This window comes from Ambystoma mexicanum, chromosome 12 (assembly GCF_040938575.1).
Source record: "Ambystoma mexicanum isolate Mex_15411 chromosome 12, UKY_AmexF1_1, whole genome shotgun sequence".
Taxonomy (NCBI): domain Eukaryota; kingdom Metazoa; phylum Chordata; class Amphibia; order Caudata; family Ambystomatidae; genus Ambystoma; species Ambystoma mexicanum.
Window position 1 is genome coordinate 99,542,593 of NC_090936.1, and position 17,121 is coordinate 99,559,713.

A 17,121-nucleotide genomic window follows, 5' to 3' on the forward strand; every position below is an offset into this window, starting at 1 on the left:
CCTCCTAAAAAAGGGGGATTACATGGCAACCTTGGATATGAAAGATGCCGATTTTCATATTTCCATGTTCCCAGCGCACAGAAGGTACTTGCGCTTCAAGGTGGTCAGTCGGCACTACCAATTCAAGGTACTGCCCTTTGGGATAGCTTCGGCACCAAGGGTATTCACCAAGGTACTGGCGGTGGCGGCTGCACACCTACGCAGGGAGGCAATCCCGGTGTACCCTTATCTGGACGACTGGCTCATAACGGGGGAAACCCCAGTAATTTGCAGGACAAATATTCAAAGGACTATCGACCTCCACGAATTAGGCTTCTCAATCAACGAGAAAGTCAAGCCTGGTGCCAAGCACCTCCAAACAGTTCCTAGGAGCAATCCTAGATACTCAAGAGGGGTTGACCTTTCCTTCAGAGGAAAGAATTCGGAATATACTACTGCAAATTCTGCAATATCAGTCCGGTCACCAAATAACGGTACGCAAAGTAAAAACGGTATGCGTTTGCTGGGCATGGTGGCGTCATGTATTTACCTGGTCCCCCAGGCGCGCCTGCGCATGCGTCCCATGCAGGAATGGTTGGCGAAACAGTGGTCTCAGGCAAGTGGTCAGTGGGACGATCTAGTGGTCGTTTCGCCAACACTAGTACGAAACCTTCACTGGTGGACAAGAGAGAATCTTGCACAGGGAAAACCCTTTTACGATCCCGAAGTACAGGCAGTAGTCACTACCGATGCATGTCTGACAGGGTGGGGAGCTCACCTTCTCCACCACACAGCTCAGGGTCTCTGGTCTCCCTCAGTCGCCAAGAACCACATCAACCTGCTAGAGCTTCTGGCAGAATTCAGAGCGCTTCAAGCGTTCGAGCCCCACCTACTAAACCTGTCGGTGCAAATCCGGACGGACCGCACAACAGCCATGTTCTACCTGAACAAGCAAGGAGGGACTTGTTCGCCAAATCTGTCCAAACTTGCCCAGAAAATCTGGATATGGGCACTCAGACGGAACATCTTCCTGTCATCACAACATGTTCCAGGGGAGCTCAATTCCCTAGCGGATGCTCTGAGCAGAGACCCCCCTCCCAGAGGAACACAAATGGGTTCTACACAGAGAGGTCGTAGAAGATATATTCTCTCAGTGGGGTTTCCCCACTATAGACTTATTCGCCACAAACGAAAACAGACAATGCCCAGGATTTGCATCCAGGTTCCCCCAACCAGACTCCCAGGGGAACGCCCTGTGGATGAACTGGTCAGGGATGTTTGCGTACGCTTTTCCACCAACTCCTCATCAGGAAGGTGGTCAACAAGATGGACAGAGTCGATGACGCTCGTCCTAGTTGCTCCTATGTGGGCAAGACAACCGTGGTTCCAACACCTACGCAGGATGGCGGTGTGCGAGCCCATCAAACTTCCAGCCTGGTACAACCTACTGTCCCAGCACCAAGGTCAAACAGTGCATCAACAACCCAACGAACCTGGCAGCATGGCTCCTGAGGTCATAGAGTTTGGACATCTCAAATTACCACAGAGGTGTATGGACATCCTAAAGGAATCTAGGAAACCAAACACAAGGCACTGTTACTTTGACAAGTGGAAGAGATTTGTTATCTGGTGCCAGAGTAGACAAATCAACCCAGTTGATTGCACTCCTTCCACTATTGTTACATACATGCTCCACCTGCTAGATGCAGGATTGGTTTTTAACTCACTGAAAGTACACCTGGCAGCCCTGTCGGCATACACCACTTCCCATAACAAGGTCTTGTGGTGGAAAGTACCAGTAGTTCAAGCCTTCATGGAAGGAGTAAAGAGACTTCACCCTCCTATTTCAAACCCACCACCAGGGTGGGACCTTAATGTGGTGCTATCTAAGCTCATGGGCCCCCCTTTCGAGCCCATGCATAAAAGCAGTCTCAAACACCTGACTTATAAAACGGCCTTCTTAGTAGCTATTACTTTTATAAGAAGGGTCAGTGAAATTCAGGCTCTGTCAGTGCAGGATCTCTTCTTTACTGTCCATAAAGACAAACTGGTTTTACGCACACACCCTAGGTTCTCACCTAAGTTTATATCTAAATTCCACGTAAACCAGTCCATCGAGCTTCCGGCTTTCTTCCAGGACCCTCAAAGCTTGGCTGAGGTGAAACTACACACCCTAGATGTGCGTAGGGCGGTCCTCTACTATGTAAATAAAACCAGACCGCTAAGGAAAACAGATCAACTGTTTGTCTCCGTAGCTACAGGCAGAGAGGGGGATCGCGTCTCTAAAGGTGCCATCTCGAAGTGGATTATTAACTGTATCCAGCTGTTACTCACTCTCTGAAAGAACTCTGCCTTTCACGCCAAGAGCCCACTCTACTAGAGGCATTGGGGCCACTCTGGCTTTCATTGCAAATGTACCCCTTGACACCATTTGCAAAACAGCTACTTGGAGCTCTATTCACACTTTTACTCAGCATTACTGCATTGACACCCATTCCAAGGCAGATACACAAGTGGGACAAGCGGTTCTAAGACACTTATTTGCTCATGACCCTTCTAACATCCCACCTCCTTCAGGTACTGCTTGCTAATCTATGCACAGCATGTGATCTAAGCAGATTCCACAAGCCTCAGAAGGAAGGGTTACATTACTCACCGTAATTGTATTTCTGATGCTTGTATCTGCTTAGATTCACATGCGACCCACACTTCCTCCCCTCTGAGAGAAGGCGCATGGTTGCTTGTAGTCTTACCTTTCTATCGATCTGCTTGGATTATCTGTACTCGCGCTACTCCTCATGCTACCTCATGTCAGAAACAATACAATCTGAGGATGCTAGACGCGTGAGGGATCTTGGGTACAGTGGACGTCACACTAGGGATAGTATTACTGGCACGCCCTGTGTCGACGCCCATTTTCGAGTTTCGAAAAAACAAACTGTAATACTCTGCAGCTTCCACTAGATGTCGGCCTATGGACAGCATGTGAATCTAAGCAGATACAAGCATCAGAAATACGATTACGGTGAGTAATGTATCCCATATATATACATATTTCTGATGTTTGTTAATCTGCTTAGAATCACATGCTGTGCATAGGTCCGACATCCAGTGGTCACTGCGGAGTATTGCATTTTGTTTTTCGTAGTCGAAAAGGGGACGTCGACAAGGCGTGTCTGTAACACTATCCCTATAGTGACGTGCGTTGTACCCACAATCCCTCACGCGTCGAGGTCCCTCAGATTGTTTTTTTCCGCCCAGTTTCTGGTCGCCTTTCGCGGAGCTCCTAGAGAGACATTGCTATACTTACCACGGACCTCGGTCCTTTTGTCATAACTTAATATACTGGTAACGATCCCTCCCCCTCGACGTTAGCTGCGAAGCTGTTTCTCCGCCGAACTATTTTCGACGGAGAGGAAGAGCGGAGGAGATCCTTCGGCGCTGCCGAACACGTGGCCTGGCCTCGACGGCCAACTTACAGTAGGGAGAGTGGGGGTTAGAACTTTGTCTCTTCTCTTTGAGAATGTCTTTCTTTCTCCCTTTTCTTTCCCTTGGGGTTGTTATCGCCAGCTATTATTGCCTCAGCTATGGAGAGGACACCATTTAAGTTTTGTCCACGCTGCAGGGGCAAATATACTTGGAAAGATAAGCACAAGCTCTGTAATCGTTGCTTACCCCTCGATCACATAGAGAACAGCTGCGCAGCCTGCAAGCTCTTAAAACCCAGGACTCTTAAAGAACGTAGGGTTAAGAGGTGGGCAGACTACGCGATGTCGAAGTCAGTTTCCTCACCCGCTGCCGCTGTTACTGAAAGTGACGAGGAGTGCGATAACTCGACGTCCGTTACGGAAGTCATGAACCCCCAGAAGGAGCGCTCACGCTCCTCGTCGTCCGTCCCCGGCCCCGACGGGCTCGGCTCACGCCCTGCTTATGGGGATGAACACCCCGGCGACAAGGACGCACACAAACCCCATAAGGCTAAACACACTACCCACGGCTCTTCTTCGTCGAGAACGAAGGATCCATCAGCGCCGAAGGGGACGCAGGGCACTCCGGCGTCTACCGCAGACCGTAAAGGTCACAAGCCCCACCCGCAAACGCAGCCGCGACCAGCGATTGGGCTTCCATCTAACACGGGCGCTACCCCAAAAACATCCGACGCAACGCTCCATAGAGCGACCGTCGAGGTACAACGCGCAACGCACACAACGTCGACACCAAAGCCCTCGACGGACAAAATCGTGGCCGAGAGCCTAGCGAGAATTGTCGCCGAAGACGAACGTACGCGGACGACGAAACAAACGTCGAATACCGCGTCGAAAAAACACAAAAGTAGCCAGGAACTGCCCCTTTCTCCAAAGGACGCTTCCGAACTACCTGAAGGCTTTTCAGAAGGAGACGGGAACCTCTCGTCGACGCTGTGGGAGCGTTCGAAACGATTCGAAGGTGAAAACACTAATTTTCCCCCTCTAGACTATTCAGGGGTACCCCATGAGACCCTTGAAAGACTCCATTCTTGCATGGAGAAAATGGAAAGGTTTCTAGGAAACCAAGACCCACCCACTCACAAAAGACAAAGAGAATGGCCACAGGATGACCCTAGAGTCAAGATTCCTAGGCTGGTTGACCTCACTGAGGAGGAGCAATACCTCCAAGAAGATGAGGAGTGTTTGGGTGGAGAAGAAGAGGTAGAACTTGAGGAAGAGGGCTTCGAAGAAGATCCTTACACCACTCCTACAGGGTTTGAAGAGGATACAGCTACCTCGCAGCCCTGGCATTCACCGTCAGTGCAGCCTTGGCAATCCCCATCAGTACATTCAGACCCTGATGCCTTTCTCCCTTCTCCTCTCAAGGATTCACATGGGAACTCCTCTCCCATAGATGACCAACCTTCCCTCAATGCACTATTGCGCAAGGCAGCAGCGCATTTTGAGATTGATACAGGGGAAACTCTTCCAGACATCGACTTTGTAGAAAAAGTCATCAAAGAAAAAGCCCCTGTTAGCCAATCTATTCCTCTCCTGGCTTCTATTAAAAGAAGAATTTCTCCTTCCCTTACTAACCCAGCTCTAGTAAGAGGGGTCAACCCTAGAATAGAAAAGCTCTTCAGCCCTTCATCCTCTGACCCTTTATACATCAGAGGACACTCTATTCCAGACTCCCTTGTGGTTACCAACACAAGAAAAAGAGCAGGGGTGCCACTATCCACTAGTGAAGCACCTCCAGACAAAGAAGGCAAAAAACTCTACGCACTGGGGAAGAGAATCACGACCTCCGCCGCCTTCTCCACTAGAATTGCTAATAACAACTCACTTTTAGCTAGCTACGCAGATGCACAGTGGAACAAGCTGCGCAGCGAAGCAGAGGAAGCACCTGAACCTCTACGTTCTCGCCTGCTAGCTATAATATCAGAGGGCACACTGGTAAACCAGGGCATCGTTAAAAACTCCCTAGATGCCGCTGAGACGGCTGGCCGCTCCCTAGTGCAGGGAATACTTCTCAAGCGCCACGTTTGGCTACGCAATTCAGGTTTTAAGCCCGAAACCCAAGCCTCCCTCATAAATAAACCCATTGAACAGACGCATCTGTTTGGGAAAGCAGTAGATGAGGCCCTAGAACATGCTAAAAAAGAGTTTGATACCATCAAAACTCTTGATCAAATTTCTAGGCCCCCTAACAGGCGAGGCTATGGTAATAAACGCTCCTTTCGTGGCCAAAGACAGCAGCAGAACCAACAACAACAATATTACTCTGGCTCCAACTGGCCCACCAACCAGGGTAACACCCAGTTCAGTCAAAGAGGCCAACGCCGTGGCAAAGGAAGAGGTCGTGGCTCCAGCCCCAGAGGTTCCACGCCCAATACCAGCAAATGACCCGAAAATTCGGGTCCCCTCCCATGCATCACCGGTCGGGGGCCGGCTAACATCGTTCCTTTCAGCATGGGAGGGAATCACGTCAGACCGTTGGGTATTATCCACCATAGCCCACGGATACTGCATCGAGTTCAACGGTTCCCCGAAGTACAAACCCCCACGGAACCGGCGCATGACACCGCAACACCTCTCCATTCTTCTTCAAGAAGTGGAAGAACTACTGAAGAAAGAAGCTATAGAGCCCGTCCCCCTATCACAGGTAACAGAAGGTATTTATTCAGTGTACTTCCTTGTACCCAAAAAGGACTTAACCATGCGCCCTGTATTAGATCTGCGCCCAGCGAACATATTTGTCAAACCCCAAAAGTTTCGTATGGTGACCTTACAGGAGGTAATCCCACTGTTATCACAAGGGGATTACATGACAACACTGGACATGAAAGATGCATACTTTCATATTTTAATGTTGACATCGCACAGAAAATACCTCAGGTTCAAAATAGAGGACAAACACTACCAGTTCAGAGTACTACCCTTCGGGATAGCATCTGCACCAAGGGTATTCACGAAAGTACTGGCAGTGGCAGCGGCCCACCTGCGCAGATTATCCATCCCGGTATACCCTTACCTCGACGACTGGCTCATAACAGGGGATTCTTACGAAACATGCTTCTCCAATACCCAAAAGACCGTAGACCTTTTGTCCCAACTGGGCTTCTCCATCAACGAAAAGAAGTCCAGCTTAGACCCCAGCCAAACCAAACAATTCCTAGGGGCTCTAATTCGAACAAGGGACGGCCTCGTATTCCCCTCCAACGAGAGGGTCCAAAACATGCTGTTTCAAATTCCCCATTATGTAGCAGGCCGAGAGGTGACGGTACGCAAAGCAATGCGCTTGCTAGGGATGATGGCGTCATGTATTTATTTGGTACCTCACGCGCGCCTGCGCATGCGCCCAATGCAAGAGTGGCTCTACAGCCAGTGGTGTCAGGCCAGCGGACAATGGGACGATCTAGTGGTGGTCTCGCAGGCCTTGGTTCTCTCGCTACGGTGGTGGACAAAAGAAAACCTGTTATTAGGGAAAACTTTTGCCACACCCGCAGTGGAAGCCACTCTAACCACAGACGCATCCCTTACAGGATGGGGGGCTCACCTATCCCATCAAACGGCACACGGAGTGTGGACTCCGAGTTTAGCATCCAAGCATATAAACATGCTGGAACTACTAGCGGTGTTCAAAGCACTGAAAGCCTTTCAGGAACACTTACAAGGAAAGACAGTGATGGTCCTCACAGACAGCACCACAGCCATGTACTACCTCAACAAGCAAGGGGGCACTCACTCTCCAGGACTGTCCAAGCTGTCCCAGAATATATGGAAGTGGGCTCTCAAACACAACATGTTCCTACTAGCACAACATGTACCAGGGGAACTCAATCTGCTAGCAGACAAACTCAGCAGAGACTTCCCCCTGCCCGAAGAGTACGAATGGCAATTGCACGAAGACATCGTCTTAGACATCTTCACGCAATGGGGATTCCCGGAAATAGACCTGTTCGCAACCCTGGAGAACTCACAATGCCAAAGTTACGCCTCCAGGTACCCCCAGAACCAGTCCAAGGGGAACGGTCTGTTGATTCAATGGTCAGGGAAATTTGTTTACGCCTTTCCCCCGACTCCCCTTCTCAACAAAGTGGTGCACAAGATGCACCAGGAGCAGGTTACCATGATACTAGTGGCCCCAATGTGGGCACGGCAACCTTGGTTCGCTCACTTGATGGAGATGTCCCTATCTCCCCCAGTGAAACTTCCCTGCCCGTACAACATGCTGTCACAAGACAAGGGCAGGACACTGCATCCATGCCCTCAGACCATGAACTTAGCAGCCTGGCTCCTGAGATCATAGAATTTGGACATTTACAACTCCCACAGAGATGTATGGACATCCTCAGGGAAGCCAGAAAACCTAATACTCGACACTGCTATTCTAGCAAATGGAAAAGATTCGTTATCTGGTGTAGAGGTACTAGCATCAACCCAGTTGACTGCTCTCCTACTGACATTATTCTATACTTGACCCATTTACTGGATTCAGGTTTAGTATTCAATTCCATTAAAGTCCACCTAGCGGCACTTTCTGCATACACCACTTCCCAACTTAAAGTGTCGTGGTGGAAGATACCAGTTATCAAAGCCTTCATGGAGGGGGTAAAAAGGATACACCCTCCGATAGCTAACCCAGCTCCCGGATGGGACTTAAATGTGGTACTTTCCAGACTCATGGGCCCTCCCTTCGAACCCATGCACAAGGCAACTCTTAAAGATATCACCCTTAAGACTGCTTTCCTAATAGCTATCACCTCCATTAGGAGAGTAAGTGAACTACAGGCTCTTTCTGTACTAGACCCCTTTGTAACAGTTCACAAAAATAAAGTGGTTCTACGCACACACCCAAGGTTTGCACCTAAATTCATCTCGAAATTTCATGTAAACCAAACTATAGAACTACCAACGTTCTTTCAAAACCCTTCCAGCTCGGGAGAAAAAAGTCTGCATACACTAGATGTACGCAGAGCTGTCATGTTCTACATGGAAAGAACCAGACCACTGAGAAAGACTAATCAGTTCTTTGTCTCGGTGGCAGCAGGAAGAGAAGGAGATGCGGTCTCAAAATCCACTATATCTAGATGGATTGTTCAATGCATCACTCTCTGTTACACTCTTGCTAAGAGAGAACTACCCTTCAAGCCAAGAGCACATTCCACTCGAGGCACTGGGGCTTCCATAGCATTCATTGCAAATGTTCCCCTTGAGTCCATCTGCAAAGCGGCTACCTGGAGTTCTGTGCACACCTTTACAAAACACTACTGTCTAGATGCACACTCTAGATCTGACTCCCAGGTGGGACAGGCAGTAATAAGACATCTTTTCTCTACTGTTCCTTCTCATAACCCACCGCCAACTCCGGGTACTGCTCGCTAGTCTATGCACAGCATGTGATTCTAAGCAGATTAACAAACATCAGAAGACAATGCATTACTTACCGTAAAAGCATTTCTGATGGTTGTATCTGCTTAGATTCACATGCGCCCACCCTTCCTCCCCGCTCGGATGGAAGGAACATAGACTTCCTTTATATCTCTCTTTTCTGTACTCACTCACGTCTATAAGGCTCCCTCAGGGCAGAAAAATACAAACAGAGGGACCTCGACGCGTGAGGGATTGTGGGTACAACGCACGTCACTATAGGGATAGTGTTACAGACACGCCTTGTCGACGTCCCCTTTTCGACTACGAAAAACAAAATGCAATACTCCGCAGTGACCACTGGATGTCGGACCTATGCACAGCATGTGAATCTAAGCAGATACAACCATCAGAAATGCTTTTACGGTAAGTAATGCATTGTCATATATCTGGCCGGGGCAGAAATACTTTGATGACCTACACGTCCTCTGCTCTCAATTCCTGTGGCATGCCGGAGCGGTCCGAAAAAAATGGCAAGATATGGCGCTGCCTTATGTGAAAGGGGGATTTGCGGCCCCTGACCTGACCCTATACTGGATAGCGGCCCAAGCACAATTCACCATATACTGTTATAGACACCTCACTGCTCCTCCTCACGTTAAGCTAGAAAAACTAGCCATGACTGGGGTTAACACTATGACCTTGATTCTACAGCACAAATACACAACTAATGCATCAGCTGACCCCATCGCATCTACACTGGCAGCCCCTCCTTGCCCATATCAACTCAACACTGGTCAAACCTGGGGTATCAAGCATTGACAGATCTGTTTCCGGAGGGACAGTTTATCACCCCACAAAAATGGCGCCCTGGGCATACTGACTCGACCTTGGAGATGTTGCAGTATTATAGGCTCTGTGCTGCAGTTCGTAGCATGTGGTCATCCTTCCCGGAGGAACCTCCTGACACTCCTGAGCTGCAATACATAGCCAATTCCAGCACCAGTCGAGGCATCGTATCCTCTCTTTACAAAATACTATTAGCCAGACTGCCCGATGGGCCTTCCAATGCCCGCAACGCATGGGCTACGAACACGGCTTGGAAATTACGGATGACTTGTGGAGGAAGATGTGTTCCCACACGAGTAAGGTATCCCTAAACTCTCGATATAGATGCATGCAATTCAAGCTATTGAATAGAGTGTACTACGCTCCACATAGATTGTGCGGCGCCAAGGGTGAATTTGGACAAACTTGCCCAAAATGCCAGGCCGAACATGCAGACCACGCACATATGTTCTGGACATGCCCAGGACTAGATGCAGTCTGGAAAGAGGTTCTTGGCGCATTTTCTGAGATCGTAGGTGAGGTGATTGATCCAGACCCGATGGCACTATTGTTTGGTATATGGAGAAAAGATGAATCTAAGAAAATGGCCAGGTTTTTGAATGTGGGAAGTATTGTGGCCAAAAAATGTATACTGCAGTGCTGGAAACGCCCCTCCCCCCACTTTAAAGATGCGACTCTCCGCTCTTACCTGGACGCAAACCTGCGGAGAGGAATATATCGCTTCACTCCCTGCACATTCCCGCCTAATGTATGGACTGCCTTCTGCAGCTACCTTAACAAAGAGGCAGATGAGGACTCTACCTCAAATCTAGCTCTGACCCCCCTAAAGGAAAAGTGAACTTCGGTTTTGTATATATATCCCATGAGAGATGCTGCTGAAACCCATGACTGCCAAAACTACTTTGCTATATGTATGCATGTTATGATGATCAAGCTCAATGTCTATAACTGTCTACGCTCTGCCAATAAAATAAAAGTTTAAAAAAAGAAATGCTTCCAAGAAAGGCCAGGAGTTGTTCCTCAGGTGGCCTGTAAAGAAGCACAATTCTGAGTGTGGTGACAGGATTAATTTTTAATTTAGCTAACATAGACTCACAGTGATCAAAGTGAGGTTTGTCCGAGATGTACAGATTCAGGCTTTTACGAAATATCAGGGCAACTCCCCTTCCTGTGTCTCGGTCTACATGCAGGGTCGGCCAAGCAGTGCTACGGTGAGCCTGTTCCAGAGGTAAGAGTAATTGCTTCTGTTGCCACCTCCTGTGGTTGTGTAATACTGTACTGCTATGTATTATTTATTCATGGGCTTGTGAAGCCATGGCAGACCCCATACTGGAGAAGGAACTAGTTTCTTAGCTGTAACTATTGTTCACCAGCATGGATCTGGCATGGATTTGCATGCAAACCCTCCCGCCGTCCCCTCTGCGGCTCTTCTTGGACACACTGCCACTTTACATGCTTATCAAATCTGAAGATGGCTGCCAGAGGGGCTTGGGGAGAGGGAAGTCATTGGCTGGGGGCAGTATGACCCAGAGCTCAGTGATTGGTTGTAGAGGAGCAGTACAGTTTGTAAGTGAAAGTGAAACTTTTTTTCTTTTACCAAGGAGACCTGGCCTGACTGGGAATATTCATGAGCATGTGAATCGATGCCAGACCCGTGCTGGAAAACTATAGTTACAGGTAAGTAACTTGTTCCTTGTCAACTGTTTGCTACAAAATATATTGTCTTCTGTTTGTGCATTCCTTGTAGTGATTTATTTTTTTGTTGCTTGTATAACATACAATTAAAAAAATAAGTTTGCCATATTCCTACCTTTTTTAATCTTAACCGTTTTCAACCTGCTTTTCAAACTATTCCTTTTGGTTACAGGCATATTCCACAGTAGGAACGCCCGATTATATTGCTCCAGAAGTCTTCATGCAGAATGGCTACAACAAATTATGTGATTGGTGGTCGTTGGGAGTTATAATGTATGAAATGCTAATAGGTATGCATTCCTCGAAATATGTGCTGTCATTTTGCAATCAATGAGTTGAAGACGAGCCAAAAATATTACCCAGTGTGCGTGGAAGCCGAATTCTAAAATGTAGAGTAAACTAGTTTGTTGATATTCGTGATGTTCTGTTCCTACTCTGATGCTCGAATTATCATAAAACATGTGTTACCATTGTGGAATCTATTTGCATTTTAATTTATGAATAGCTTGGTTTGTCCTAATTAATGTAGCTGAACTCCTAGCCCCCACAACTTTGGCTACCTTTGTTAATTATGGGATCACAAAGGTAGAAAACATTCACTTTTCTGCCAAGTTGCTCAATTACGAACTGCAGTTTACCCTTAATATTCAGCCAAGTGACAAACCTGTTCATCAGATAAAACGTGTATGCAATAATTTCCTAATACCGTGGGACTTACTACCAGTGGGACTGAATGTGAAGAAATATTAACAAATAAAACCACAATCTCCTCATCTGACAATTTATGGAGATTGTAACTTGACAGCTCTAAAAAGATTGCTGTCAAAATTCATACCAACTAAGCATATTGCACTTGGCAATTGACAATCCCCACCCCCACCAACAAACCTCAAACCGAAGGCTACAACTCTGCAATAGACTTGCATTTGATGTTCCTTGGCAAAGCATCCTAGCCCCCGGTCACGCGCGACTCCCCAATAGACACAAACGCCTTCATGCTCTCAGCACAAACCCCTCTCTGCTCTTGACACAGTGTACCTGGAAACGGACCTAAATGTGGAACGCGTCTTGCCACTAATCTAACCCAGCCCCCACTCCTTCAGATCGCCCGAGCGTTTGGAGGCGTGCCAGTGGTAGTGGTGCATAGTAAACATCTTAATACCACAACATGACCTAACTTGCTGTGAGAATGACCTTCGAGGCACTTATCAATACTAGTTAAAATATCTTCCATTGTTGAGATGGATATCTAGAATGTCGTCTGGTGGACAGATTTTAGCAAGCCACCGTAGTTATAGTGATCAAGGAATTCTGATGGGCTAGCCACAACCCAATCAAGGTAAACGTGGAGAGCAGTCAAGTCTATTCTCCGGAGTCTGAGAGTGGGGCCAGGGGCCCTCAATGATTCCACACAATACAATACACAATCATTCAATTTCGATAGACATGTATCAAAATACAAATATTTATTCTAGGCCTTTTACACACATTAAAAAATGTAACTAGCACGTGCTATTATCGCACAATACTCAATATTAAAATATATTTTCACCATAGTTTCCTAAAATGTATTCAGATTACTTCATCAATACAGAAGGTAAGTAGATTAATGCAGTAAAGATACAACCAAGCCACAAGTGAATTTCCCTAACTTAAGCAGTCCAATCTAGAAGAATATGGGGCCTTGTGCCCAAAAGTCTCAGGAGCTATAATGCTTCTCCCCACAATGTAGTCTCTGTGGGTAAATTCTAATTTTACTTGTGTTGTTGATTGTTCAAAGAAGATATTTAACAAGGTTACTAGGTAAGTAAATTGTATTCTTATCCTTCTGAAAATACTTCCCAGGTTTGACGACCAAAAAGCAGTGAATGGAATTTTGGGATATGTGATGAATCCGATGAAGCCATCACTGATTTTTTTGGCGGGGACCTCCTCTCATATGGCCGGGGGAACGCAGCCGTTATCTGATCCTGACCCTGGGGCGGGTTTATGATGGAGGATCACAAAGGGGGATGGGGAGGGGGCAGCCTCCGGGGAGATCTCATGGCTTCATCGGTTGAGGCATGGTATCCCCCATTTTCTCTGAAAAATTACAATCAGGCCTGTTATATGCTCACTCAGTCTCTCATGAACAAAAGGGAGATCATCCTCTGCAGTTCCAGCTATCATTCATCCAAGACGTATTCACCATTTAAGACTACTGAAAATGTTTATTGAAGTCTTGCAAATCCATTCCAAAAACTGGACTTCCTTTCCCAGACTGACCAAGTTCTCCAGCATGGGGTCTGGCATGGATTCACATGCTCATGAATATTCCCCGTCGTCAGGCTGGGAATCCTCGGTAAAGAAAAAACCAGTATCAGTTTCGTTTCTGATCTGTCTTTCGTAGTAATAACCAATCACTGGTCTCTGCGTCATACTGACCACAGCCAATGACTGCCCTCTACCTAAGCACCGCCTCTGGCAGCCATCTTCAGATTTTTACCGCACGTTCATGTGTTGGGATCCTCGTGCTATTGCTCTCGAGCGTTAGTGCTATTTTTTCGCGCTTTTTACAAAAAACTTCGATTCTTTCGGTCAAAAGAGCCTCAAGCTCCACCGATCCTACATCCGATCAACGGGGACCCGTGTCGGATTCATCTGTGCCCCTCAAGGGTGAAGATTTCGTCGAGCTACACTTCGGAGGACTCCAGAAGCTTCTCAGGCCCTGTCTCGGAGATGGCCCAGGAGAAGGGAAGCTCGACGCCCGGAAAGCTGTTCAGGGTCTGCCCTGGATGCCAGCTGCAGAACGTCTTCAAGGAGGACGAACACTCTTTCTGCCTTTACTGCCTTCATGAGGACAAGACGCACGTGGAGAAGGACTGTGCGTTTTGCGGCAACATGTCGGAACGGACCATGAAGGACCGCCATCAACGTCTCGCCAACTGGCTGGAGGGTAAGAGCCCGTCTGGCGAGAAGAAGAAATCCGAGCGGTCTTCTAAGACCTTTGAGGGCGCCCCGGCGACGGGGGCCCAACATAAGGCCAAGCACCGCGAGTCCGCTGGCACCGGGAGCGCCGAACGGTCGGGCTCTACGGGCGCCAGGCAGGGCGCACCCTCCCCGGCACCATCAACCACGAGCCAACGCTCTGGGTCGGGTAAGAGGAAGGCCGAGCACCCGGCGAAGCTCCTGGAGAGGCCCCGGTCGAGCTCTAAGGCAGAGGAGGAGCGTGGCAGTGCCCCCTCCCTCAAGGATAAGGCGGTGAGCGCACCTAAGGTGGTGAAGGCCTTGATCCATCCGACCAAGCCCTCTATCGAAACGGTCGCGGCGGCCCTGGCTCAGCCTGTGGTGGCTGCACCAGTGGTGGCGACCTCAGGGCCCAGAATCTCCCTGCCTCCTCGGAGGGAGTCTTCCTTTGTGCCCATCGATAGGACCCCCGTGAAACCCTCCGTGGGGAAGAAGAAGGGGGGGCAGGGCGTCGTCGTAGAGTCGGCCTCAACCTCAGAAGAGGAGCTGATCGAGGTCTTAAGCCACGGCCTAGGCGTGGAAGAAGGCCAGCCCGTCGGAATGGACCCCGACGCAGGTGACGACGACGACATCGTCGAGGATACCGACGGGGCCCCTGCTCGCCCGTCGGATTCCCCTCTGCCAGCGCCGCAAGACAACTCGGCGGCCATTTTGTTGGCCATACAGTCCTTATGCTCCGAGATAAGGACGAGGCTACCGTTACCGACGGAGGAACCTCTCCCGTCGGGGGATCCAGAACCGGGACCTTCTGGTGTTCCCCCTACTAAGAAAAGAAGGATCCATCCACCACCTCCTTTTCAACCGTCGCGCCCCTTCCAGCCCTCCTCCCCGTCCACCCGAGGGGATGATACGGGGACTGACACGGCAGCGACGGGTACGGACGACGAGGCATACGACGAGGATTTTCCGTCGTCGCCTCCCACCAGGGCCTCTCCGCCCGACGAGATCGGATCTTTCCACTCCATGATCTCCAGGGCTTCCGAGCTTTTCCAACTCTGCCCTGAGGAGAAGAAAAAGGAAGGCTTCCCTTATCAGCGGCGCGAGGCCTAGAGGAAGACGGTCCTCGCAGTGCCTCTGTTGGACGACATTTGGGATGAGGGCCTTTCCCTCCTCAAGAACCCTTCCACGACGCCAGCTAGAAGAGACCGGTACGAGAAAAAGTACCGGGTCCCGGACACGGCCCCCCTATGCCTCCGGGCGCAGCCTACCCCGGACTCCGTCGTCTCCGCGGCAGCCAGGAAGAAAGCGGGGGGGGGGGGTGCGGCCTCCACATCGACTTCCCCGCCGGACGGCGAGGGAAAGAAATTGGATACTATGGGGCGTAGAGTCATCTCGTCGGCAGCGACGACGATTAAAGCGGCCAACGCCTTGGCTATCGTGGCCCGCTACGACAGGGAGCTCTGGTACAAGATGGCTCCCCTGCTGGATTTTCTGCCGGACGACAAGAGGGCGGAGGCCCTTGAGATCCTGCAGGAAGGTGAGGTGGCCTCGGACCACGCCATCACCGTGGCGACGGACATCGCCGACACTGGATTCCGCCAGCTGGGCAACGGTGTTTGCCTTCGACGTCGTGGATGGCTCAAAGCTACGGACTTCCGGCAGGACGTCCAGACCAGAGTCCTGGACATGCCCTTCGACGGGAACAACCTGTTTGGGAAGACAGTGGACGATTCCCTTCAGGCCATCAAGGCGGATACTGAGACGGCCCGGGCCCTTGGAGTCCTGCAACGACGGACGCCCTTTCGGAGCGGCGGAGGCAAGGGCGCCTCCAAAGGTTCCGGCGGCGGTTTCGCTTCCTACCGTCAAGCGGCCCGCTCGTCGTCGCAAGAGGCCTACAGAGGACGAGGCAAGTCTAGCGGACCCCGCCGTCGTCGCCAAGGAGGTCAAGGCGGCAAGGCTGCGTCCAAGCAGGATTGAACCGGCCTTGGGGTCGGGCCCCCACCGAAGCACCCCGGTGGGAGGCCGGCTGGCGGGCTTCGTCAGCGTGTGGGAGTCCATCTCCACCGACCGTTGGGTGCTGGACGCCCTGGCCCGGGGCCACGCGCTCGAGTTTCAAAGAAGGTGCCCGCGCGTCCCCCCCGTGGCCAGGAAAGAACTTCACGTCCCTCAACTTCTCCTGGAGGTAAAGGCGATGCTCAGAAAGGGCGCCATCGAACTCGTCCCAAAGAGGCTTCGGGGCTCCGGAGTCTACTCGCGATACTTCCTCGTGAAGAAGAAGACGGGAGGATGGCGCCCCATCCTGGACCTGCGACGGCTGAACAAGTTCATCAAGGCGCAGAAGTTCCGGATGGTCACCCTCCAGCACGTCCTGGGTCAACTGGAGGAAGGAGACTTCCTATCGTCGTTGGATTTGGAGGATGCCTACTTCCACATTCCCATCCTAAAGGGGCACCGAAAATTCCTCAGGTTCGTGGTCCAAGGGCGTCATTACCAGTTCAAAGCCCTTCCCTTCGGACTACGGTCGGCACCCAGGGTATTCACCAAGTGCCTCGCACCGGTGGCGGCGCAGCTGCGCCGCGAGGGGATTCACGTCTACCCCTACCTGGACGACTGGCTCATCCGCGCCAAGACGAAGGAGCTCGCCGTGGTTCACACGGCAAGGACCGTCCAACTCCTCACGGACCTGGGATTCTCCGTGAACTACGCCAAATCCCACCTGGTGCCCGCGCAAGTCGCACTGTTTCTGGGAGCGAGGCTCGACAGTGTCCCTTCTGGCCTCCCCGTCGGAGGAGAGGACCAGGACCATCTTGGG

The 17,121-nt window shown here is 50.2% G+C and overlaps 1 protein-coding gene across 2 annotated transcripts in view; it reads left to right on the top strand.

The window, feature by feature from the left end:
• STK38L (serine/threonine kinase 38 like) overlaps positions 1-17,121 on the top strand; it is a 419,201-nt gene that overhangs the window by 296,803 nt on the left and 105,277 nt on the right. For both annotated transcript variants that reach the window (XM_069628096.1, XM_069628095.1), the window contains exon 10: positions 11,536-11,653. In XM_069628096.1, coding sequence (XP_069484197.1) covers positions 11,536-11,653 — 118 coding nt within the window. The remainder of the gene's footprint in view (positions 1-11,535; positions 11,654-17,121) is intronic.